We start from the raw sequence: 24872 nt of genomic DNA on the forward strand, positions 1-24872 counted from the left end.
AGGTTGTAGAGCTTTAAAATGAAGCATAATATAGAATTTCTAGCTCCATCTATATCTCCTACTGTCATACTTAAAACAACACATAGCCCTTTCAGGTGGCGCCTGTGGCTCAGTGGGTAGGGCGCTGGCCCCATATAATGAGGGTGAGGGATTCGAACCCAGCCCTGGCCAAACTGCAACAAAAAAAATAGCCGGGTGTTGTGGCAGGTGCCTGTAGTCGCAGCTACTTGGGAGGCTGAGGCAAGAGAATCGCCTAAGCCCGGGAGTTGGAGGTTGATGTGAGCTGTGACAAAATGGTACTCTATCAAGGGCGATAAAGTAAGACTCTGTCTCAAAAAACGAAAACAAAAACACACAGCCATTTCAAAGTAACAAGAATAAATTGCAAAAATTTTTGTAAGCAGGAATATTATACATCTCTTAGGCTGTCTTGCCTTTTTTTTTTTTTTTTTGTAGAGACAGAGTCTCACTTTACCACCCTCAGTAGAGTGCCATGACGTCACACAGCTCACAGCAACCTCCAAGCTTTTTTTGGGCTTACGCGGTTCTCCTGCCTCAGCCTCCCGAGGAGCTGGAACCACAGGCGCCCGCCACAATGCCCGGCTATTTTTTTGGTTGCAGTTTGGCCGACGCCGGGTTCAAACCTGCCACCCTTGGTATATGGGGCTGGTGCCCTACTCACTGAGCCACAGGCACCACCCGGCTGTCTTGCTTTTTAAGTTATTGTCTTCACCTGGTACCCCATCCTTGACCAGAATCAAACTCTGGAAGTCAGCCAGTTGTCAAAATATTTTTTGGTTTACTTGTTCCTACAGTTCATTAAAATCAAACAAACATGGCTTGCTATTCCTCTTCAGGAGCCAACAGTTTTCTTATAGTGTTAGGGAGGGATGAAGAAAGGGATGATATTTTTTTTTTTCTTTTTTTTTTTTGGCTGGGGCTGGGTTTGAACCCGCTACCTCCGGCATATGGGACCGGTGCCCTACTCCTTGAGCCACAGGCGCCGCCCGGGATGATATTTTTGTTAATTATTTCTATGTAAAAAGGAAGAGTTCTTGGAGAAAAAATGTTATTGAAACCATAAACATACAAAACTAAATATAAAAAAAGAGTTAAAACCTCTTAATATGTTTTTGTAAAAAGATAGGTGGGAAATAAGAAAAAAATAAGTTATAAATGATTTAGGGGAGTTGAAGAATGAATAGAAGATCAAAGGAAAAAATAAAGAAATGATGAAAGAAAATAACACAGAGCTGAAGAACATGAAATTTCAGATAAAAAAGGGCCCACTGGCTCAGCGCTTGTAGTTCAGTGACTAGGGTGACAGCCACATACACCAGAGCTTGCGGGTTTGAATCCAGCCCGGGCCTGCCAAACAACAATGACAACTACAACCAAAAAATAGCCAGGCATTGTGGCGGGTGCCTGTAGTTCCAGCTACTTGGGAGACTCAGGCAAGAGAGTCACTTAAACCCAAGAATTTGAGGTTGCTGTGAGCTGTGACATGACGGTACTCTACCCAGGGCGACAAGCTTGAGACTCTGTTTCAAAAAAAAAAAAGAAGGGCCCACTGAACCCTGGGCAGTAATAATTTTAAGATCTTTACCAGCTGAGCTCAATGGCTCATACCTGTAATCCTAGTACTCTGGGAGGCCAAGGTGGGTGGATTGCTTGAGCTTAGGAGTTCGAGACCAGCCTGAGCAACAGTGAGACCCCATCTCTACTAAAAATAGAAAAACTAGCCAGACATTGTGGCAGGCACCTGTAGTCCTAGCTACTTGGGAAACTGAGGCAAAAGGATTGCTTGAGCCCAAGAGTTTGAGGTTGCTATCAGCTATGATGATACCATGGCACTCTACCCAGGGCAACAGAGTGAGACTCTGTCTCAAAAAAATAAAGCGAGGCTCGGCACCTGTGTTCAGTGGTTAGGGCACCAGCTACATACACAGGGGCTGGCGGGTTCAAACCTGGCCTTGGCCGCTAAACAGCAATGACAACTACAGCAAAAACTAACCAGGTGTTGTGGCGGGTGCCTGTAGTCCCAGCTACTTGGGTAGCTAAGGCAAGAGAATCGCTTAAGTCCAAGAGTTTGAGGTTGCCAGGCTCTGTGGCCCCTGCCTGTAATCCTAGCACTCTAGGGAACAAAAGTGGGAGGATTGCTTGAGCCTTGTAAGTTGGGAGACCAACCTGAGCAAGAGCATGGTCCGTCTCTTACTAAAAATAGAAAAATTAGCCAGAAGTTGTGGCGGTTGCTCTATAGTCCCCAGCTACTGGGAAGGTGAGGCAGGATGATTGCTTGAACCCAAGAGTTTCAGTTTGCTGAAATAGATACATAGTAAAAAGATGAGACACATTTATTAAAAAGTGCCACAGGTAATTAAAGTCCTGAAGTGTTTTAAGTGTCATTAACAAAAGGTTTATTGACAACCCAGAAGACAGAGTGATAATGCTAGGGGTCTTGGGGAATGAATACATATTAGAAGGTATTGGAATAGAAATATGGGGAGACTCTTTCTTGTTTTGTTTTTTTTTTCTTTTGGAGACAGGGTCTCACTCAGTTGCCTGGGATACAATAGTGCAGTAGCATCATCATTGTTCACTGCATTCTCACATTCCTGGGTTCCAGTGATCATCCTGCCTCAGCCTCCTGTGTAGCTGGGACTATATTTGTCTACTACTATGCTTGGCTAATTTTTTCTTTCTTTTCTTTTTTAATTTTTTTGTAGAGATAGGGGTCTTGTTCTTGCCCACATTGGTCTTGAACTCCCAACCTCACATGATCCTCTTCCACCTTGGGCTCTCAAAGTGTTAGGATTTACAGGTGTGAGTAACTGCACTCAGCCCTTATTTCCTTCTTGAAACTGGTTTCTATTTTTGGTTTTTGTTGAGGAAAATATGCAACTCTGGTTTTCTCTTTAATCCTGTGTTTTCCTGCTTTTACTGGTTCCTTTTTCCCCTGAGTTTCAGGTAAAGAATAGGAGCAGAATAGGGAATTGTTCTGTCTTGGCTGTGAAAAGGAATTAGGCTCTTGGAGCGTCCTGCCTGGTAAGAGTGTCTTTATCTAGCTGGCAGCCTTGGCCCATACTGGGTAGTCTGACATTGTGTTTATGATGGGAACTTTGTGACACACAGTGTCTGATCTCCCTCTGAAGGGTCTGGACATCAAAAGTCAGCCCTGTACATAGCCATGTCTGTGTTCTTGAGTCCCAATATAAACTCTGGCTGCCAGAGCCCAGGTAAGCTTCCCTAGCTGGTATATTGTGCATATTGTCACCCATTGTTGCCACAGATAGTAGAACTGTCCATGGCTTCACTGGGAGAGGGAATCTGGAAGCTTCATGCTTGAAACGTTACTGGACTCTGCCCTGTGTGCATGTCCTCTTGGCTGACTGTAATCTGTTTATTTAGTTTTTTTTTCCTCTGGAATAAACCGTAACCTCAAGCATCACAACAACAACATATGTATCTCTGTATGTGTGGGTTTATATTAAATGGAGTGATTAGTCTTGCCCTTGTTTGGACTCTGTTCATTTTCATGGGTTCCATTTCCCCTGGGTTCCATTTCCCATTTATTACACTTGAAACTTTAGCGTTGTCTTTGATTCTTTATGAGGGAGTAAGAGAAATACAAATGGTCATTTTTGGTATCTTAAGCATTCCTGCCCTCTAGGTGCTGTATTTTGTAGATATTATTTCAAAGGGAAAAGATGAAAGGAACTTTTACTTAAATACAGTGCTTAGTTTATGGAGGCTTAGTTTCTGAGGAGAGTTTTTGTTACTGTTTTTTGAAGCAGAGTCTTACTCCATTGCCCTAGGCAGAGTGCTATGGCGTCATAGCTCATTATAGCTCATAGCAACCTCAAACTCTTGGGCTTGGAGGAGATCCTCTTGCCTTAGTGTCCCTGGTAGCTGGAACAATAGATGTCTGCCTGCTCCAACACCCGGCTGATTTTGCTATTTTTAGTAGAGGTGGGGTCTTGCTGTCTTATTCAGGGTTGTGTCAAACTCATGAGCTCAAGCAATCCACCTGCCTCCGCCTTCCAGAGTGCTAGAATTAGAGGTGTGAGCCATTGCTCCCAGCCAGGAAAGATGATTTATTTTGATTTTTTTTTTGTAGAGACAAGAGTCTCACTTTATCTCTCTCAGTAGAGTGCTGTGGTTTCTTCACACAGCTCACAGTAAACACAAGCTCAACTAAGATGAGAGGCAGAAACTGACAACTTAAAGAGTATTTACAATAGATAACTTTGAGTTACATTTCACCAAGACTTAACAGATCTGGCATAAATCTTCAAATCACTTTTTTCCAATTGACTCTACTGCAGACTTTTCTTCCTTTGAAAAAGCTTAATAAAATTCCCAGCTTTTATCTACCTTCTCTGCAGTAACTTAAATCTTCACCTCTACTAAGCTCTCTCACTTTACCTTTTCCTTTTTTAGAGACAGAGTTTCACTTTATTGCCCTCAGTAGAGTGCTGTAGCATCACAGCTCACAGCAACCTGCAACTCCTGGGCTTAGGCGATTCTCTTGCCTCAGTCTCCCGAGCAGCTGGGACTACAGGCACCTGCCACAACGCCTGGCTATTTTTTTGTTGCAGTCTGGCCAGGGCTGGGTTCGAACCTGCCACCCTCGGTATATGGGACCAGTGTCCTACCCACTGAGCCACAGGAAAAGATGATTATAAAAAGTCAGTTCTTGTCCCCAAGGCACTTTTATTTTTATGGAATTAATGTGTGTTTAAAATAATACTGCACAATAAAGTTTATTACAAAATGTGTAAACCTCTAAATACCACCTCATTGTGAGAGCCTCTTTGGCTTCTCTTCTAAAAAATGCAGCCCTCATCTCAGGATATCATCTCAGGATATATACTCATACAACTGCTATTTATTTTTCTTCTTGCTTTGTTTTTTCCCTTAAGCACTTACCATTTATGATTAGAATGCAACAGTGACAGTTTTGTCTCTCAAGCCAGATTGACTGGGTTTAAGTCTGGTTCTGCCTCTTACTAGTTGAACTTCCCTTAACTTCACTCAGCTTCTGTAAAATAGGGGTAATACCTTAACTGAAGGACCGTTGGAATTAAAACATTATATTAACTACTTTAGGCTGTTGAATAAGATTCAGTAACTATGTATAAAATAAAGTATGGTTAAAAATGGTTTTCTTTTTCTTTAAGACAGAGTTTCACTATGTCACCCTTGGAGTGCTGTGGGGTCACAGCTCACAGCAACCTCAAACTCTTGGGCTTAAGTGATTCTCTTCTCTCAGCCTCCCAAGTAGCTAGGACTACAGGTGCCTGTCACAATGCCCAGCTATTTTTTTTTTTTTGTAGTTGTCATTGTTCTTTAGGTGTCTGGGGCTGGGTTTGAACCCTCCAGCCTTAGTGTATATGGCCAGCACACTACCCACTGAGCTACAGGTGCCACCAAAAAATGATTATCTTTTCAGTAAGGCCTTCTGGACCTTGCTAAATATAATAACCTTGCCCTTTTAACTCTCTATCCCATACTATATTTTTCTACATAGCTTATTGTTATTTGATGTTATATATTTATTAGTTTTTTTCCCTATTGGATTTTAAATTCTGAGGGGAAAAACTTAGTTTTACTCATAGCTATATTCAGTCTAGTGCCTAAAACAGTATCTGGTCGATAGTAGATATTAAATGAATATTTGGTTAAGGGATGAGGACATTAAGAAATGTGAGGACAATTAAACATTTGGGGGGCATCTACTTGATTATTTTAGTGAGTTAGTGCCTTTTGTGAAGGAGTGTATTTTGTTTTGGCAATGCCTTAGTGTTGATCTTTATTGCTAAATCTTATCCTTTTTTTAAGCTATATGTGAAACAGAGCCTGAACAGCCTGTACGACATTACCCGTTATGGGTAAAAGTAGAAGGTGAAGTAGATCCAGAGCCAGTTTATATCCCAACACCTTCTGTCATTGAACCTATGAAACCATTGTTGTTGCCTCAGCCAGAAGTTTTATCTACTACCATGAAGGGCAAACTGCTCACTGGAATTAAACCTGCACGGGCGTATACTCCCAAACCTAATCCTGTGGTAAGCTGGAGTTCCGTCTTTTATTGCAAGTTATAAAAGTTATTTATAAAGATCATGCATTTCACCCAGATTTTTGTTTGTAATTTGAGTCATTTTGCTTTCAGGTAATGTATCTGTAAGACATCTTTCTTTCTGTTTTAATCATTTTAGTTGCTGGCACTTTTAAAATGTCATAAAAGTAAAGATGAATAGTAGTAATTTTTAAAGATAGCCAAGTCTGTCTTAAAGAAGATCATAGAAATATGGGCTATTTTGCATTACTTGCAAAAAGTCTGTAAGAGTTACTGATACTCCTGTGGTATATATAGAATATGAAGTAATTGAAGTATGTTATGCATATTATTTGTAGAATAACATTAAGGAAAAGCTTTTAAAAACACAATTTTTTGTGTATGTTAACAGGAGTAAAGTTCATAATAACATGACTATGTGAAGACTAAATAAACTTAATAAGAGCTGATTGTTCTGTTGTATTAATAGCTTAAGCAGTTCTGATCATCAAATCCATTTGTCTTCCCAGTCCATTTAAATTGAAGAAAAATACTCTAGTACAGTGCTGCTAAGTGTAGTCTCTGTAGCAGTGCTAATCTATTTTGTTACTGGTCTATGATGATAGAAGTACAGTTGACCCTTGAACAATGTGGGGGTTAGGAGCACTGATTTCCTTGTATGGTAGAAAATTCACAACTTTTGACTTCCCCAAAACTTAATTCCTACCCTGCTATTGAGTGGAAGCCTACAGATAAAAATCAGTTGAGTAACGTATTTTTGTGTATTTATTGCGTGCTGTAAGTAAGGTAGAGAGAAAAAATGTTCTTAATCATAAGGGCCAAGTGCAGTGACTAACACCTGTAATCCTAGCTCTATAGGAGGCTGAGGCTCAGAAGTCTGAGGCCAGCCTGAGCAAGAGCGAGACCCTGTCTCTACTAAAAATAGAAAAAATTACCTGAGCATTCTGGTGGGTGCCCAGCTACTGGGGAGATTGAGGCTGGAGGATTGCCTAAACCCAGGGGTTTGAGGTTGCTGTGGGATAGGCTGATGGCCATGGCACTCTAGTCTTGGTAACAGAGTGAGACTGTCTCAAAAAAAAAAAAAAAAAAAAAAAGTCATTAAGGAGGAGATAATCTATATACTCTTTGTTAAAGTGCAGGTGAATTACCTTAAAGGTCTTCATTCTCATTGTCTTCATGTTGAGGAGGAAGAGTAGGGGTTAGTCTTAACTGTCTCATAGGTGGGCAGAGATAGAAGAAACTCCATGTATACGTAGACCCATGCAGGTCAAACTTGTGTTGTTCTAGGGTCAACTGTATAGAAAGAGTAAATATTTAGAACCTTTATACCTGGTTGAACAGAGTAAAATTCCTGGACTTGCATTTTACATGTCTTGTTTTTATAATAGTTTATTGTATTGTATTGTATTTATTTTATTGTAACATACCAGTGTATGATGGGACTGACAATTAACAAATGCATTCTTTACCACAGATAATTTGAGATGCATTGTTCTTCCAGGATCTGAAATTTCGTAATAAAGAAAGATCCTTTTGGAGTGCCCCAAGATTCGGCACATATGAAATGTACTTGTATTTTATTTTAAAGTTTGCATTAAAATTTTCAACTGTTGTAATAGAAACAAAGATTGAGCATCCTTTTTCTTTTGGAGTCTAGGAGACTTTTTTCCCCATTGTATGGAATGTTTTATTGTATGAAACTTACAGATTCGGGAAGAGGACAAAGATCCGGTCTACTTGTACTTTGAAAGTATGATGACTTGTGCCCGAGTTCGAGTATATGAACGAAAAAAAGAGGAACAGAGACAACCCTCCCCCTCCCCCTCCCCCTCTCCATCATTTCAACAGCAGAGCTCATGTCATTCTAGTCCTCAGAACTGTACTGAAAAGGTGAATTACTTGTATAATTTCTTTTTAACTTCCAGTTTCCATTCTTGGTATTAGAATTTCTATTATGGTCAGAATAATTAGAATTTTAGTATCAGAATAATGAATCTGCTCTACTTGTTATGGGGCAGAGAAGGCTTACATGAATTGTGTATCAGTTATTTCTCTGTGTACCTTATTTAGTGATCTTTTCCTTAAGGTTATAAAGACTTAATTTTTCCAACCCTAGAGTAATTTTTTTTAACTTTAAACATTTCTGGTTTTAATTGAATTATTTATTTACCTGTCATTAGAGCATCTTTCCACATTCATGAATTTTCTAAACATCTGAAGCCTGTCCCATTAAATAGTAAATATTTTTCCCTTATACACTATACACTATAAAGTACAATGTAAATTATTTTCTTGATGATTCCGTCACTATCAAAGACTTCAGAGGGCAAGATTACTTGCTTTTGTGAGTGCAGTGACATGATCATAGCTCACTGCAGCCTCAAACTCCTGGGCTCCAGTGATCTCCTGTCTCAGCCTCCTGTGGTTTTTATGATAGTAATGATTTGTTCAGAAGTGAAGCTGTTGACATTTTAATTATCTTGCTGATTTCAGCTTCTATAAGAGATTTCATATTTGTGTCCTGTTTTTTTTTTCAATATTAAATATATGTTGAATCAAAATATGTCTATGTTTTTCCTTCTTTAGGAACCTGATTCTGAACAGCAGCCTTTAAAACAACTCACCTGTGACTTGGAGGACGATTCTGATAAATCACAAGGTCAGAATAAAAACTAGATCTTACCATCTGATAGTAATTATATAAGGCCTGGATTATAAAGGGGGAACACAAATCACCAATTTAGAATGTCTTCCTACCCTATTTCTAGCTTTTGACAAAAATACATTATGTAAAAGTCTTTTCCTATTATTTGCTCTGTATTAACACTCCTGCTCTCAAACATAAAAGAACATTCATTCATGTCTATAGGCTATATTGTTGCAAGAAACGTTTAGGATGAGGTCAGTGAATTTTGTTTTTTTCACTTCTTTCCAGACTTGAGCGATATTGGCATCCTTAGCTGTTGAAATAGCTCACGCCTATAAACCCCCCCCCCATCTCTACTAAAAATAGAAAAACTGAGGCAAGAGAATCACTTGAGCCTAAGAGTTGGAGGTTGCTGTGAGCTATGGATGCCAGGGCACTCTACCCAGGGTAACAGCTTGAAACTCTTGTCTCAAAAAAAAATAAATAGAAAGAAATTTTTCTTCAGGTATTTTGTAGCTGCCACCATTGAGAAGATACAGAGGTAGAAATGAAGTAATATCACTGGTTTATCTACCAGAGGCTACTATAAGAATTATGATTAGTGACCAAGAAGTTAATCAGTTTTAGTTGTGCGTTTTAAGACTTCAGACACTTAAACAGTGCTTCTTCCTAACTTTTTAAAAAATGTCATGGTACATAGACAAAAATGTTTCTATAGCACACTAAGGTAAGTTGAGGAAGCTGCTGGGATAGAGACAACTTGCCTGAGAGCATGAGCACCTTGGGAGGGTGACAGGGGCCTGTGTCTTTGATATACCTGTAATAGTCACATTGGTTGGGAAGCTCTGCTGTAGAAATCTAGTTGTCTACTAAGTAGTATATCTAGTTAGCATGTTGTTGTCGGTGGAAACACATTGGAGAGTTGAGTGATCTGTGCAGTGTTGCAATGGAACAGTTACATTTAGAGGCACAGGTAATTCAGAAGTCTTTGCATTAGAAACTAGAGGTAGAGCCTCAGCGCCCTTAGCACAGTGATTGCGGCGCCAGCCACATGCACCAAATATGGCGGGTTTGAGCCTGGCCCAGGCCAGCTAAACAATGACAACTGCAACAAGAGAATAGCTGAGTGTTGTGGCGGGCGCCTGTGATCCCAGCTACTTGGGAGGCTGAGGCAAGAGAATCGCTTGAGCCTAAGAGTTTGAGGTTGATGGAGCAGTGACACTACCGCACTCTACTGAGGGTGACATAGTGAAACTCTGTCTGAAAAAGAAAGAAAGAAAAACTAGAGGTAGAATGTGCTTAAAGAAAAATCGGAACAGTGTCTCCCTTGCAGTTCTTTAGCAATGATGTTTCAAAGCATCTTGAAGGTATCTTTCTGTTGCCTATATGGCTTGCAAAATAGTAACCTATACCAATTAAGCTTTGCAAAGGTATAGGTCATGCTTTTTTTGTAAGCTCTTGGGAGGACTCCCTATAGAGAGAGAGCCCAAGCAGTAGGGTGGTAATCTTATGTATTAGGTTACTTCTGAAAGTACTGAGGAATTGGACAATGAGAAACTATTCAAATTTCTTTGTATACAAAATGGTATGTTGCAGAAATATCTCTCACCTTTTTTTTTTTTTTTTTTTTTAAATCAGAAAAGAGCTGGAAGTCTTCCTGCAATGAAGGGGAATCCTCTTCTGCCTCTTATATGCATCAGAGGTCACCTGGTGGTCCCACCAAACTGATAGAGATCATCTCAGACTGCAACTGGGAGGAGGATCGAAACAAGATTTTGAGCATCTTATCCCAGCACATCAATAGCAACATGCCACAATCACTTAAGGTGGGCAGCTTCATCATTGAGTTGGCTTCTCAGCGAAAGAGCCGGGGTGAGAAGAACCCTCCTGTTTATTCTTCTCGTGTGAAAATCTCTATGCCATCATGTCAAGACCAAGATGATATGGCTGAGAAATCTGGATCAGAGACTCCTGATGGTCCATTGTCCCCTGGGAAAATGGATGATGTCTCTCCTGTGCAGACAGATGCTCTGGATTCAGTGAGGGAGAGATTACATGGAGGCAAAGGCCTACCTTTTTATGCAGGGCTTTCTCCTGCAGGGAAGCTTGTGGCCTATAAACGTAAACCCAGTTCAAGTACATCTGGACTTATCCAGGTGAGAATTACCTTTAATCTGGGTATAGCACCTTTTTATACTTAGGTAACATCGTTATTTTTCTGAACCCTTTATGGGTCTTATTTATCTTTACATTTCCTGGGAACTGGGTGACAATATTACTATCTTTTTCTAATAGGCCTATGTTAGATACATACCTAGAGTGAATTTTTGACAAATTTACAGACAGAAATATAGAGCCTTGTATTTAGTTTATAATTTTCTTTTTTGCCATCCCAGAAAGTTTTTCTTCTTAAACTTTATTACCTGAGCAGTAGTGATACTTCAGCAACTAAACAAGGATAGTCAGAGATTCTGTCTAGTTCTTGGAATTTATTATTGGCAGACAGCTTTTAAAACAAAACCATGAGAATGTTAGAGGTGAGGGGAAGATGAAATTGACTGTAAGGTAGGCAATATGTGTTTGGAAACTTGGGAAATTTTTAATTTAGTAAGATGTTATTCAAATAGTACATGAAATTTTTTCCTTCATTTGATTCATAGGGCTTTTGCCAGTGTAATCATTATATAGGAAAAACATCTTTATCCTTGCTGTTTAATAACAGGCAGATTATATTTGTAAAATTACACTGGCATCTAGAAAATTTGAAAAGAGAAGGTTTGAATTAAAATGTAAGTCATATAGTCAAAAAGATTTTCTCTTGCTCAGTGACATTAAGTGAACTTTTTTATCAGAGTGGTGAATGAGAAGTGTCTGATTATTGACAAGATTATTTGACTTTTATTATATTGCTTCCAAGTCAATAAGGAAAGTAAGACATTTTAAGTTTGCTCTTACTGGTACTATGTAATTGTTTCTGTTGGCATTTCTTAAATGATGAGGAAAACAGTGTTTTTTCTTTATTATATTTATTGATTGAGACTTTGAAAGCAGAGACTTGCCTAAGATATTTTTGGTGAGATTTAGACTCCCTAAAATATAAGCATAGAAATTTTGTATTCTCTTCTGCTTAGAACTGACAAAGCCACCGTAGAATGTAACTGCATAAGCAGTCAGGCACCTGTAATGTAGATTTGGGAAAGCTGATGAGTAGTCTTCAGAGCAGGCCCAAGGGAACACATACAGGTATTTGACCTAGTTTCTGTGTAGACTAAAAGAGCTATAGTAAATTTTACTTTCAGGGGGAAAGATCACATCCTTTTTTTTTTTTTTTTTGTAGAGACAGAGTCTCACTGTACTGCCCTCGGGTAGAGTGCCGTGGCATCACACGGCTCACAGCAACCTCTTAACTCTTGGGCTTACGCGATTCTCTTGCCTCAGCCTCCCGAGCAGCTGGGACTACAGGCGCCTGCCACAACGCCCGGCTTATTTTTTGGTTGCAGTTTGGCCGGGGCTGGGTTTGAACCCGCCACCCTCAGCATATGGGGCTGGCGCCCTACTCACTGAGCCACAGGCGCCCAGATCACATCCTTTTTACAAAATCCAAGGCATAGATACTTTTGATCTCTTTGGAAATAATCACAACTTAAGTAGCAAAGAATAATTTGGTTTTGTGTCTTTGAAGATGGAGTAGCTTACTATAGCTGTTATCCTCACCAGTTTCCTATTACTCCATCTCCTCCTGCCATTTTTACTTTTTTTTCCTCCTCCCACTTTTAACTTATGAAAAGGAAACATAGAAAATGTTATTTTTTTCTAGAGTTAGTCAACCATATGACCTAGAGAACATGGGTAAGAACCTTGGGAGAGTTTTTTGTTTGTTTGTTTTTTAAATAAAAAAAGCTATGCTACTACCCAAGATAGGTAGTCTAATCAATTCTAGTAGCAGAGAAAATCTTTACCTCATTTGTTGGTTCGCTTTCTTCTGACAGTTTAGTTATATCTAGAATTTGAGTGAGCTATTTGCCAGCATTTAATATGAGCCCATGTTTTATCCGAGAGATGAAAACAATAACTTCAAAGTTGAGCCTTTTGAAAACTGAAAACAGAGATAACTTTGTGGCTTAGGTTATTGTAACAGTGGTTTTCTTAATAACTTCAAGTAGATTCACTATATTATTTTTCAAATACAAAGGATACTTGAAAGGACCCCTGTATGAGGGCTTCATTATGCCCCTCTGGCCTTGTCAAAAGAGGGTTTCTGTGGAACACAGTGATTCATTTTTGCTGATGATTGGTAATAGTTTAATCAGAAGTGCTTAATAACAAGTAAAACAATTGGATCAGTCCAGTTGTTTAGATTTGACTGTTTTTTATATATCTAGGATTTATAAGGATGAATTTCTTAGATTCTCTGTTTCTAAACTATAAAATGAAGGAGATGAGATCAGTTTAGAATATCAGATGATAGCTTTTTTCACCACCTGATTACTCAGATTATCCTGAAGGGGAGAAGTCTACTTCTTTTTCCCTTTTAAATCTGAAAAATAGATTTATAAAACCTTGTAAAAATGAAACCCCTGTCAAGGGAGAGGAGTTAGCAAGAGAATTTAATCTTTACAGAATTTCTCTTTGCCACTTGTTTCAGGTTAATGGTAAGAGTTACCCGCAGGCTAAGTTGCTATTGGGACAGATGGGGGCATTGCATCCAGCCAATAGGCTAGCTGCATATATCACAGGCAGGTTGCGACCCTCAGTCCTGGACCTCTCAACCCTCAGTACTGTCATCTCCAAGGTAGCATCCAATGCCAAGGTGGCTGCATCCAGGAAACCACGTACCCTGTTGCCTTCAACATCCAATTCCAAAATGGTATCCTCCTCCGGCACTGCAACAAATCGTCCTGGGAAGAACCTGAAGGCATTTGTTCCAGCAAAAAGGCCAATTGGTAAGTTGAAATGTAGGTATGATTTGGCAAGGCCTGTGATTTGCTGCTGGGCTAGTGGATATAGGTATGGAAGTTGTAAAAGTTAAAGAGGAATACATAATTTGACATTATTTTTATGTCTTTCTGGCCTGTATCTTTTTCTTTTCTTTTTGGTAACTGTTCTGATAACCTATAATACTAGGTAAATCGAACTAGATGAATTGAGTAGTTCTATAGTTATTTTCAAGGTTTTTAGACTGGTCTTATTATTATAGGAAAGACTTAAGTTTTTAATTTTGTTTGTTAAAAGGGAAGACATTTTAAAAGGTTTTTTTTGTTGTACTATTTTTCCTGTGAGGACTGGTGTTTTGGCACTGATCATGTGTATCCTCAGACTTAAGAAATCAAGGAGTTAGTGCAAGCTAGTGGAGTCAGTCAGTATAGGCTTAAAGTAGAAGGCTTTTGTAAACATAATTTTGGAAATATTGTTTTGTTCCATTTATCCCTGTTTGGGAACAAAGACCTCTTTCTTTTGCTTAACACTTTAATACTAAAGTGTGTAATAAATTACCTTCGTGAATCATTTGTGTTTCAGTATTGAGAGTATCTACAGTTGGTTTATTGAATTCTTATTTCAAATCTATTTAGAAATGCTTAATAAAATTGTCAATTATGTATTCTTCTTATAGGAAAATGAAATCAATTGCTGAATGCTAGAGTTGTGTGAGGATAGAGGATAGAGGTTGTATGCCTGAAAAAGAACCTATTTTTAACTCTTTTAAAAAGCACCTTTATTTATTTTTTTTTTTTTTGTGGAGACAGAGTCTCACTTTATGGCCCTCGGTAGAGTGCCGTGGCCTCACACAGCTCACAGCAACCTCCAACTCCTGGGCTTAAGCAATTCTCTTGCCTCAGCCTCCCGAGTAGCTGGGACTACAGGCGCCCGCCACAACGCCCGGCTATTTTTTGGTTGCAGTTTGTCCAACTCCTGGGCTTAAGCGATTCTCTTGCCTCAGCCTCCTGAGTAGCTGGGACTACAGGCGCCCACCACAATGCCTGGCTATTTTTTGGTTGCAGTTTGCCCGGGGCCGGGTTTGAACCCGCCACCCTCAGTATATGGGGCCGGCGCCCTACCGACTGAGCCACAGGTGCCGCCCTAAAAAGCACCTTTAATTTTGATTTTTTTTTTTTTTTTTGAGACAGAGCCTCAAGCTGTTGCCCTGGGTAGAGTGCTGTGGCATCACAGCTCACAGCAACCTCCAAGTCCTGGGCTCAAGCGAGTCTCCTGCCTCCGCCTCCCAAGTAGCTGGGACTACAGGCGCCCGCCACAACACCCGGCTGTTTTTTTGATTGCAGCTGTCGTTGTTTGGGGGGCCCAGGCTGGATTTGAACCCGCCAGCTCAGGTGTGTGTGGCTGGCGCCTTAGCCACTTGAACCACAGGCACCCAGCCTAATTTTGATTTTTTTTTTTTTTTTTTTTTTTTTGTGGTTTTTGGCCAGGGCTGGGTTTGAACCCGCCACCTCCGGCATATGGGACCGGCGCCCTACTCCTTGAGCCACAGGGGCCGCCCAATTTTGATTTTTTTTAAAGCAGCCCTATCCTGCTGTCCTTTGAAAAGTATGTTTATATATTTTAGGAATATGCAATACGTAACTGTCTCATAATAAGACAGCTGTAAAGAGGTAGATGTACTAGGGCCAGAAGAATGAAAGGAAGGAAACATGTTTTAGAATAAGAATTGGGGGGGAAATCCTGTCCTTCTTACTACTTTGATTTGTTTTAGGTGATGAAGTTGTTTGTTGCTGTATTATCTTTTTAGTGTCCTGACAATATAAATATACTGCATAATCAAAGAATTTTAGTAGGAACACCCAGTTTTAATCCCTTTTTAAAATTTTTAGAGTTTATTTTGGGTTGAGGGAAGTGTTTGATTTCTGTGGGTGGAAATTGGCACAAACAATGCAGGTAGGTAGTACCTGTACAAAATTAACCCAGTGGTGCACAATTAATGTTGATAAGCACAGTCACTAAGAGGATAAAATATGAGAACTGAAGATTTTTGACCTGCAAATTTTTATTTGCAGCGGCTCGACCCTCTCCTGGTGGTGTGTTCACACAGTTTGTGATGAGTAAAGTTGGAGCCTTGCAGCAGAAGATACCTGGAGTTAGCACACCCCAACCCCTGACAGGGCCACAGAAGTTCAGTATCAGACCTTCTCCAGTAATGGTCGTCACACCTATGGTTTCTTCTGAACCAGTTCAGGTGTGCAGCCCTGTGACTGCTGCTGTCACTACCACCCCTCAAGTGTTTTTAGAAAATGTTACTGCTGTGACACCTATGACTGCTATTTCTGACGTGGAAACTAAAGAAACTACTTATTCTTCTGGTGCCACCACTTCAGGGGTTGTTGAGGTCTCTGAAACTAATACCAGTGCCCCTGTAACATCTACCCAGTCTACAGCCACTGTGAACCTTACCAAAACCACTGGGATAACTACCCCTGTGGCTTCAGTTGCTTTTCCTAAGTCTTTGGTAGCATCTCCTCCAACCATAACTCTTCCTGTTGCTTCCACTGCCTCCACTTCCATAGTCGTGGTGACTACAGCTGCATCTTCTTCCTCCATGGTGACCACACCAACTTCATCTCTGGGCTCTGTTCCTATTATACTCTCGGGAATTAATGGGAGTCCACCCGTGAGCCAGAGACCAGGTAAGGCCTAGATGTTACTAGCTGCTTTACTGAACAGGTATTGATGTAACTTTGTGATTATGTTAGGATAATAGGTACATCAGGATAACAGGGTAGGTATTTCTGGTATAACATGGTATACATATTCCCATGATTAATACAGGGTTAGGACAAATCACTGAAAATCTATGCAGTTTTGTATCTAGAATATTAAAACAAACAATACCTTATACTTTTAAGAGTATGAATAGCTTTGAATTTATGGTTTAATAGGGCTGGAGATTGCCTCTGGAGATATTAAAGACACTCGATAAAATGAAAATGCTGGCTGAAGGATACTGAAATAATGCAGATGGATCTGTGAACTGTTAGAATAGCCATTAAGATAGGCATAGGAGGAACTACAACCTGCCGTGTGCTTAGAGCAGGGGTGTCTGTGAGGAGGGAATCTCCACATGAAGGTGTTTCTTATTTTGGAGTGGGGTGTTTTTTTTAAACAATGAGAGGGCTTCTTCCTGTGCTGCAATAGCCAAATGGAGGACATTTTCTCTGTCTTGCTGAAGATTAAAATATACTCTTGCTTATTCTAGCCTTTCTTATATAGTAAAAATTATTTATGAAATGGTACCTATTATTAGATATGAACTGATTGAAGTAGATATAAGAAAGCACATTTTTTTAGGACTCTAATATTTTTATCAATTTTTAGTTAATACTTTCTCTTGTTGGCTTAATAGGTTAAGGGAATTTGAAATAATTGGAATTCTGTTGAGGGGAAAAGTGAATCATAATATTAAATTTGTTTGTCGGGGCGGCACCTGTGGCTCAAGGAGTAGGGTGCAGGCCCCATATACCGAGGGTGGCGGGTTCAAGCCCGGCCCCGGCCAAAACTGTAAAATAAATAAATTAATAAAAATGAAATGAAATAAAATTGTAAAATTAAAAAAATATTTAAAAAACACAAAAATTTGTTTGTCTTCTGCTTCTTCCCATAAAGAAGCCTATAAAAGATGATTAGTTTACGATACTTTTAGACGTGAGGTCATTATTGGTGAAGTTGCCTTAATGTCCTGTAAACCCTCAAGGTTTATGTTTGTCTTATTTTAATAAATCATGTCTTCCAAGCTATATGAATTCTAATGTTTTTACTCTTAATTCTATCATGAAACTATAATGTAGGTGTTTTTTGGTAGTTGCATTGTTTCTCGGACTTCAGTTATTCAGCATATATTTTGCTGTGAGTCCCATCTGTACCGGTGTATATGTGTATAGACCTGAACTAGAGTGCCGTGGTGTCATCATAGCACACTGCAACTTCAAACTCCTGGGCTCTGGTGTTTCTCTTGCCTCAGCCTCCTGAGTAACTGATTTGTTTGTTTGTTTGTTTGTTTTGCTGTAGAGATGATGATTTCCTATTCTTGCTCAGGCTGGTCTTGAACTCCTGGGCTCAAGCAATCCTTCTTGCTTGGCCTCCCAAAGTGCTAGGATTACAGCTACCCTGCCTGGCCTGTACTGTCATTTCTTTTTTTTTTTGTAGAGACAGAGTCTCACTTTATGGCCCTCGGTAGAGTGCTGTGGCATCACACAGCTCACAGCAACCTCCAACTCCTGGGCTTAAGCAATTCTCTTGCCTCAGCCTCCCGAGTAGCTGGGACTACAGGCGCCCGCCACAACGCCCAGCTATTTTTTGGTTGCAGTTTAGCCGGGGCCGGGCTTGAACCCGCCACCCTCGGCATATGGGGCTGGCGCCTTACCGACTGAGCCACAGGCGCCGCCCCCTGTACTGTCATTTCTTTAAAATTTTTATTTAAAATCAACTACTGTTTTACTTAAACATATTTTTGAAAGACATTAATTGAAAGCCAGCATTATTTACCATAATAGAAGTTAACCTCATAAATAAATATACTGGAAGCAATAATACTGAAGTATACTTTTAAATTCTCATTAGGTATTTTATGTTCTGAGCATACAGCTTGTTCTCTTTCTATTAATGAGAAAGCTAGGAAATACTGGAGTAATGTTAAAGACTTAATAGCAAAGACTAGTACCTATCTTCTATAATGCCACTTGAAAAAATAGTAATATTATCAAACATTCTTATATTTCTTTTATAAGAAGAGGTGACTCAGCTGCTACTTCTGAGCAAGTATGTGCTTTTTTTTTTTTTATTGAGACAGAGTCTCACTATGTCGCCCCCAATAGAGTGCTATGGTGTTACAGTTCACAGCAACCTCAAACTCTTGGGCTTACGTGATTCTCTTGCCTCAGCCTTCCAAGTAGCTGGGACTACAGGCGCCAGCCATATGCCCGGCTATTTTTTTTGTTGCAGTTGTCATTGTTGTTTAGCTGGCCCAAATTGGGTTCAAACCCAGTTTTGGTGTATGGCTGGCATCATGACCACTGTGCTACGAGTGCCAAGCTGAAGTATGTGTAATTTTGACTTCTGTTCATAAAGAGAGTCCCAGTTTGGATACTTAGTAATTTGTGACTTTTTCACTCGACTTCCCCGTTCTTCCTCTTCCCTCTATTTAGAGTTTATGTTAAAGATTGTTTTCATTCTTTGAATTGTAGGATGGGGTTTTGAGTTGCTTTCTAAAACTTAATTTGAAAAGTTCAGTAAAATATGTTTCTTAATTCACATAAGAGTTTTTTGTTTAAATTACATAATACTATTTTCATGAACAGTTTGGTCTTTTGTGTTTTATTTCATTTTTAAGAGTAGTCCAGGATTTTCTGTATAACTGTCTGTGTCTTCTTAATATCATGAGCCTATGTCCTCTTAATATCATGTGCATGACTTTTAGAAATTTGATATATTTTATAGGCAGAATGCCTGTGAGGAAGTCACATTAAGCTCAAATTCTTGTTTGGTTTGTTGATTTTTGTTGTTTCTTTTTAGTGGCAAACTTTAAAGGTTTTTTAATTTTAGTTTTTAAATTTTATTTATTTTATTACCTGTTTATATTTTAGATAGTGTCTTGCTCTAATGCCCAGGCTAAAGTGCCATGGCCTCCATCTAGCTCACAGCAGCCTCAAATTCCTGTTCTCTCTTAGGTTTTCAAGTAGCTGGACTACAATACCCACCACAATGCCTGGATAATTTTCTATTTTTAGTAGAGACAGGGTCTCACTCTTGCTCAGGCTAGTCTTGAACTCTTGAGCTCAAGTGATCTCCTGCCTCAGCCTCCCAGAATGCTAGGTTTATAGGTATGAGCTGCCACCATATGTTTTATTAACGATGTTAAATAAGTTCACTAATTTGAATGGTAATGTTGACTAGCTTCATTTGTGCTTATAATTATCATTATTTCTACTTTTTAATCCATGTGATCCAAACAAAAATCTATCTAGAGTACTCATACTATTTTTCCCTTGTCTTTAGTATTTCTAAATATCTCTTCCAGTCCTTAAAGTGCATCTTGGGTTCCGAATGTTAATGGCTTGAAGTCTCCCTGAATTCACATCTTTTGTTGTAAATTTCTCCTTTTTTCAATTTGTTTTAAAACTATCTTTTTGCCTTTTCCTAACTAGGCTTTATTTCCTTGCTGCTTTGATGTTTCTTAATTTCATTCCATTTTGGGGAGGATGTATTTATTTCCTTTTGAAAAATAATTTCCACAAATCTTTAAGCTTTGCTTGTTTGTTTTCTTTTCAATTAAATCATAGCTGTGTACATTAATGCAATCATGGGGTATGATGTGCTGGTTTTGTATACAATTTGAAATGTTTTCATCAAACTGGTGAACATAGCTTTCGCGACATTTTCCTAGTCATTGTGTTAAGACATTTATATTCTACACCTAGTAAATTTCAGATGTACCCTTGTAAGATGCACCATTAGTAATTTTATTTTGTAAATTTTTAAAATTTTTTTGTAGAGACAGAATCTCACTTTTATCGCTCTCAGTAGAGTGCCGTGGTGTCACACAGCTCACAGCAACCACCAACTCCTGGCTTAGGCGATTCTCTTGCCTCAGCCTCCCAAGTAGCTGGGATCACAGGCACCCGCCACAATGCTTGGCTATTTTTTGCTGCAGTTTGGCCAGGGCCGGGTTTGAAACTGCCACACTCGGTAGATGGGGCGGGTGCCCTACCCACTGAGCCACAGGCGCCGCCCTATTTTTTATTTTTATTTTTTGAGACAGAGACTCAAGCTGTCACCCTGGGTAGAGTGCCATGGCATCACAGCTCATAGCAACCTCCAATTCCTGGGCTTAAGCAATTCTCTTGCCTCAGCCTCCTGAGTAGGTAGGACCATAGGCACCTGCCACAGCATCCAGCTATTTTTTGGTTGTAGTTGTCATTGTTGTTTGGCAGGCCTGGGCTGGATTCGAACTTACCAGCTCTGGTGTATGTGGCTGGTGCCCTTGGCCGCTTGAGCTACAGGTGCCAAGCCATTTGTTAGTAATTTTAATTTAAAAAACCAAGAAGCCTTTTGGTCTTTGACTTTATTATCTTCCTTGAGTATAAGCTATAAAACTCAGTCCTAAGTCTAGTAAAAATTGCCAACCTTAATTTTTAACTTGAAGAAGAGAATTTTATCATGAATGATCCCTTTAACTTTGACAAGAGTCCAGATTTAGAGTCTTAACCCATGTTTTTACCTTAGGTAAAAGCATTATCTCCATAGCTGCATCTGTTGACAGTTGTTGCTTTCTTTTTTACTATTCTAAATGTAAAGTTTCACACTGTCTGGCTAATTACTTGGTATTAAAATAAATGGTTATCAGTCATAAATAGTGCATTATAGAGACATAGGATTTTACCAACTTTATAATTCAACTTAGAAGTTACAGCATAGATCTCATATCTTAACAGGTTTTTTTACATGTGTTAAAACGGGAATTTTGATACTAGGTTTCCATTTTCTGTTTTTCAGAAAATGCCCCTCATATTCCAGTGGCCACTTCACAGGTCTCTGCAAACACAGTGAAACGTCCTGGACCTCGATTGTTACTAATTCCAGTGCAGCAGGGCCCGCCTACTCTTAGACCTGTCCCAAACACACAACTTCAGGGACATCGGATGGTCTTGCAGCCTGTTAGGAGTCCAAGTGGAATGAACCTATTTAGGCATCCTAATGGGCAGATTGTCCAGCTTCTACCATTGCATCAGATTCGAGGCTCAAATACCCAGCCCAACTTACAGCCTGTCATGTTTCGGAACCCAGGTATAAAATTGTAGAAATTCCTGATGAATTTTTCTTTTGTTGAATCAGTTGATCATATGGTATGTTAATAATACCGGGATTGCTTTTCTTAGTCTTTTGTAGTCACCTGTACAAAATAAAAAGTATTATCTTAGAAATCTTAATATTGGCAGAGGTGATACAAAAATTTTTCTTTTTTTTTTTTTTTTAAACCAGGGTCTGTGATGGGAATCCGGTTACCGGCTCCTTCTAAACCTTCTGAGACTCCACCATCTTCCACATCATCCTCTGCTTTCTCTGTCATGAATCCTGTAATTCAGGCTGTTGGTTCTTCTCCAGCCGTGAATGTTATCACTCAGGCACCATCATTGCTTTCCTCTGGACCTAGTTTTGTATCTCAGGCTGGCACGTTGACCCTGAGGATTTCTCCTCCTGAGCCACAAAGCTTTGCAAGTAAAACAGGTTCTGAAACCAAAATAACTTACAGCTCAGGAGGACAGCCTGTTGGTACAGCCAGTCTTATTCCTCTCCAGTCTGGTAGTTTTGCTTTGTTGCAGCTCCCAGGACAAAAGCCTGTTCCTAGCTCCATTCTTCAACATGTTGCTTCCCTTCAGATGAAGAGAGAATCCCAGAGTGCAGATCAGAAAGATGAAACAAACTCTATAAAAATAGAGCAAGAAATTAAAAAGACTCTGCATTCAGGAGAAAGTGTAGATCCTAAGGCTAATACAGTAAACCAGAACTCAGGAGATCTTGCTTCAGGAGAAACCCTGAATGATTCCTTGGAAGATGGGGGTGATTATTTGGATGAAGAATCCCTTGCAGAAGATGTTCCTGCAGCTGTCCAACCTGCTGTGTGCTCCTATCTCACTGGGTCCCATACAAGTGAAAACTACAAAGATGGTAATGAAGAATTTGAGACTAGGGATCGTAACAGTCCTAAGGAAAAACGAACTGTTATAGAAGTTAGAACCATTTCCGAAAAGGCCAGTAATAAGACAGTCCAAAATGCAAGTAAAGTACAGTTTCAGAAATTTGGTGATGTGAAGGTGGAACAGCAAAAAGGATTAGATAATACAGAGGAAAAATCAAATGAATCTCCAGTCATTTCTAAAGAAAGATATAAACTCGAATCTTCAGGGAGCAAAGTTGTGGAGCAGCAATCTAATTCACAGTCTGAGGCCAAGGGCAAGGGACGTGGAGACTCTCTGGAGAAGGATGGTATTAGGGAGAGATGGAGAAAACATCTGAAGGGCCCCTTGACTCGGAAATGTGTTAGAACTTCACAGGATTGTAAGAAAGAGGCAGATGAGCAGTTAATAAAAGAAACAAAGACATGTCAAGAAAATTTTGATGTGTTTCAGCAAGAACCAGGCATCTCTGACTTACTGGGGAAAAGTATAACTACTGAGAATGCCAGAGTTTTAAAAACAGAATGTGATTCTTGGAGTAAGATTTCTAATCCTCCAGTCTTCTCCATTGTTCCTAGAAGAGCTACAAAAGGCAGCAGAGGTAGTGGACGTTTTCAGGGTCATTTACTACTATCAGGAGAACAGATAAAGCTAAAGCAAGAGAAGAAGGATGGGAGAAGCAGTACTAATTTCACTGTTTTGGATTTGGAAGAGGATGACGAAGAAGATGAGAATGAAAAAACCGATGATTCGATCGATGAAATTGTGGATGTTGTTTCTGACTACCAGAGTGAGGAGGTTGATGATATAGAAAAGGTGGTGAGCCCATTTTTATTGTGACTGAAACCTCAAGGATTTAAACAGTTTATTAGAGATGGTAGCTTTTCCAGAAGATCTATAAGACCTAATACAACATTCAGTTGGATTCCTAGGTTTATATTATGATTAAATGACTGTTGTGTCAGGCAACATTTATTGAGCTTGTATTATTCATTGAGACTCGTCTGGTACTATGGGAAGGCTGGTTTAAGCTGCTGGGGGATAGGTGCTTGAGAGTCCCTACAAGTTGAGTTTTTTAAAAGAATTCTGAAAACATTACTCCCATTTGATCTCAGTTTTGGTGACATTTTCTATGCGAGGTGATTATAACTTTTCTGGTAGATGTAATAAAAAACAGGAAACGAGTGACCTTAGAACTAGAGACCTTATCTGCATGCGTTTAAAGAGATGTCTTTCTTTTTGAAGAAACACTGGAAAATACCATCTAATACTTTAATATAAGCCTTCCTGAAGTTCCTTTTTAATTATCTCCTAAACTTATTTAGTCTCTACAACTTATATTCTATACTTTTATCATTGTTTTTTGTAATATGATGTATATAGTTTTTGTTTTCCTTTTTTTTTTTCTTGAGATAAGAGTCTCACTGTTGTTTCACTGTAGATGCTATGTTATGAACCTAGCTCACAGCAACCTCAAAATTCCTGGGTTCAGGGAATCCTCTTGTCTCAGCCTCTCAAGTCGCTGGGACTACAGGCACCCACCTTACTGCTAATTTTTCTAATTTTAATATAGGTGGAGTTCTCACTCTTGCTCAGGCTGGTCTTGAACTTCTGAGTTCAAAGGATCTTCCCACTTGGGCCTCCCAGAGCATTGGGATTACAGTTTAGAGCCACTGCATCTGGCCCTGACCTATGTTGTTTTATATGTTCTTGATTTTTTTATAGGCTTCTTGTTCAGGATTGTATTTATTGAACTAAGTGACTGAGAGTCAGGTGTGATGTAAGGTGGGTGTTGGACAAATGTTTTCTGTAAAGGACCTGAAAGTATTTTAGACTTTGCAGGCTAGATGGTTCTCTGACATAACCATTCAGCTGCTGTTGTAGCATGGTGGCTGTATTCTGATAAAACTTTGTTTACAAAAACTGGTGATAGGCTATGGTTTGCTGATTGCTGACTTAAAGTCTAATGTAAAACATAAGGAGACCATAGCCAGACACCTGTGGGGTGCCTTCACATCTAAACTCTTGTCCTCAAAAATAAACTCTTGTCCTCAGAAGCAGATGAGAGCCCTCTGTGCTGATTGTCATGTAGCTGGTTGTTTTTGAATCTCACATGAGATTCATTCAGCCTCTTTGTTATCTGTTAATGCCTAACTACCTTAAGCAGATATAATATAGCAAAAGATTATTTTAAAATCCTAAAATGTTCAAATATTTTAATGTTCCTCTATTGGTTTCTTTCTGTATCTCAATTGTTTCATCTGTAAATGACAGTCTAGCTCTATTCTGAGTCTAGTCCCTTTCAAGAATGGATATCTATAGATAGCTGAAGAGTCTAAACTCATTGAGTTTAGGAGTAATAGTGCAGATCTTACCATACAGTGCTTTTTGCAGTCTGCCATTGTAAGTCAGCCAAGGTAAACTGGGGACCTAAAACACAGTCCAGCTTTAAAACCAGTGAAAACTATTG

The 24872-nt window shown here is 39.4% G+C and overlaps 1 protein-coding gene across 19 annotated transcripts in view; it reads left to right on the forward strand.

Annotated features, from left to right (window-relative positions):
* Window positions 1-24872, forward strand: part of MGA (MAX dimerization protein MGA) — a 151266-nt gene that overhangs the window by 102225 nt on the left and 24169 nt on the right. For 7 of the 19 annotated variants that reach the window (XM_053593505.1, XM_053593492.1, XM_053593495.1 and 4 more), the window contains 8 exons: window positions 5842-6068; window positions 7787-7969; window positions 8666-8738; window positions 10365-10882; window positions 13372-13669; window positions 15734-16360; window positions 21222-21512; window positions 21708-23221. In XM_053593505.1, the coding sequence (XP_053449480.1) occupies window positions 5842-6068; window positions 7787-7969; window positions 8666-8738; window positions 10365-10882; window positions 13372-13669; window positions 15734-16360; window positions 21222-21512; window positions 21708-23221 (3731 nt within the window). Of the gene's footprint in view, window positions 1-5841; window positions 6069-7786; window positions 7970-8665; window positions 8739-10364; window positions 10883-13371; window positions 13670-15733; window positions 16506-21221; window positions 21513-21707; window positions 23222-24872 lie in introns of those variants that run through there. The other 12 variants (XM_053593496.1, XM_053593504.1, XM_053593497.1 and 9 more) reach the window with 12 other exon arrangements.

This window comes from Nycticebus coucang, chromosome 6, assembly GCF_027406575.1.
Source record: "Nycticebus coucang isolate mNycCou1 chromosome 6, mNycCou1.pri, whole genome shotgun sequence".
Classification (NCBI taxonomy): domain Eukaryota; kingdom Metazoa; phylum Chordata; class Mammalia; order Primates; family Lorisidae; genus Nycticebus; species Nycticebus coucang.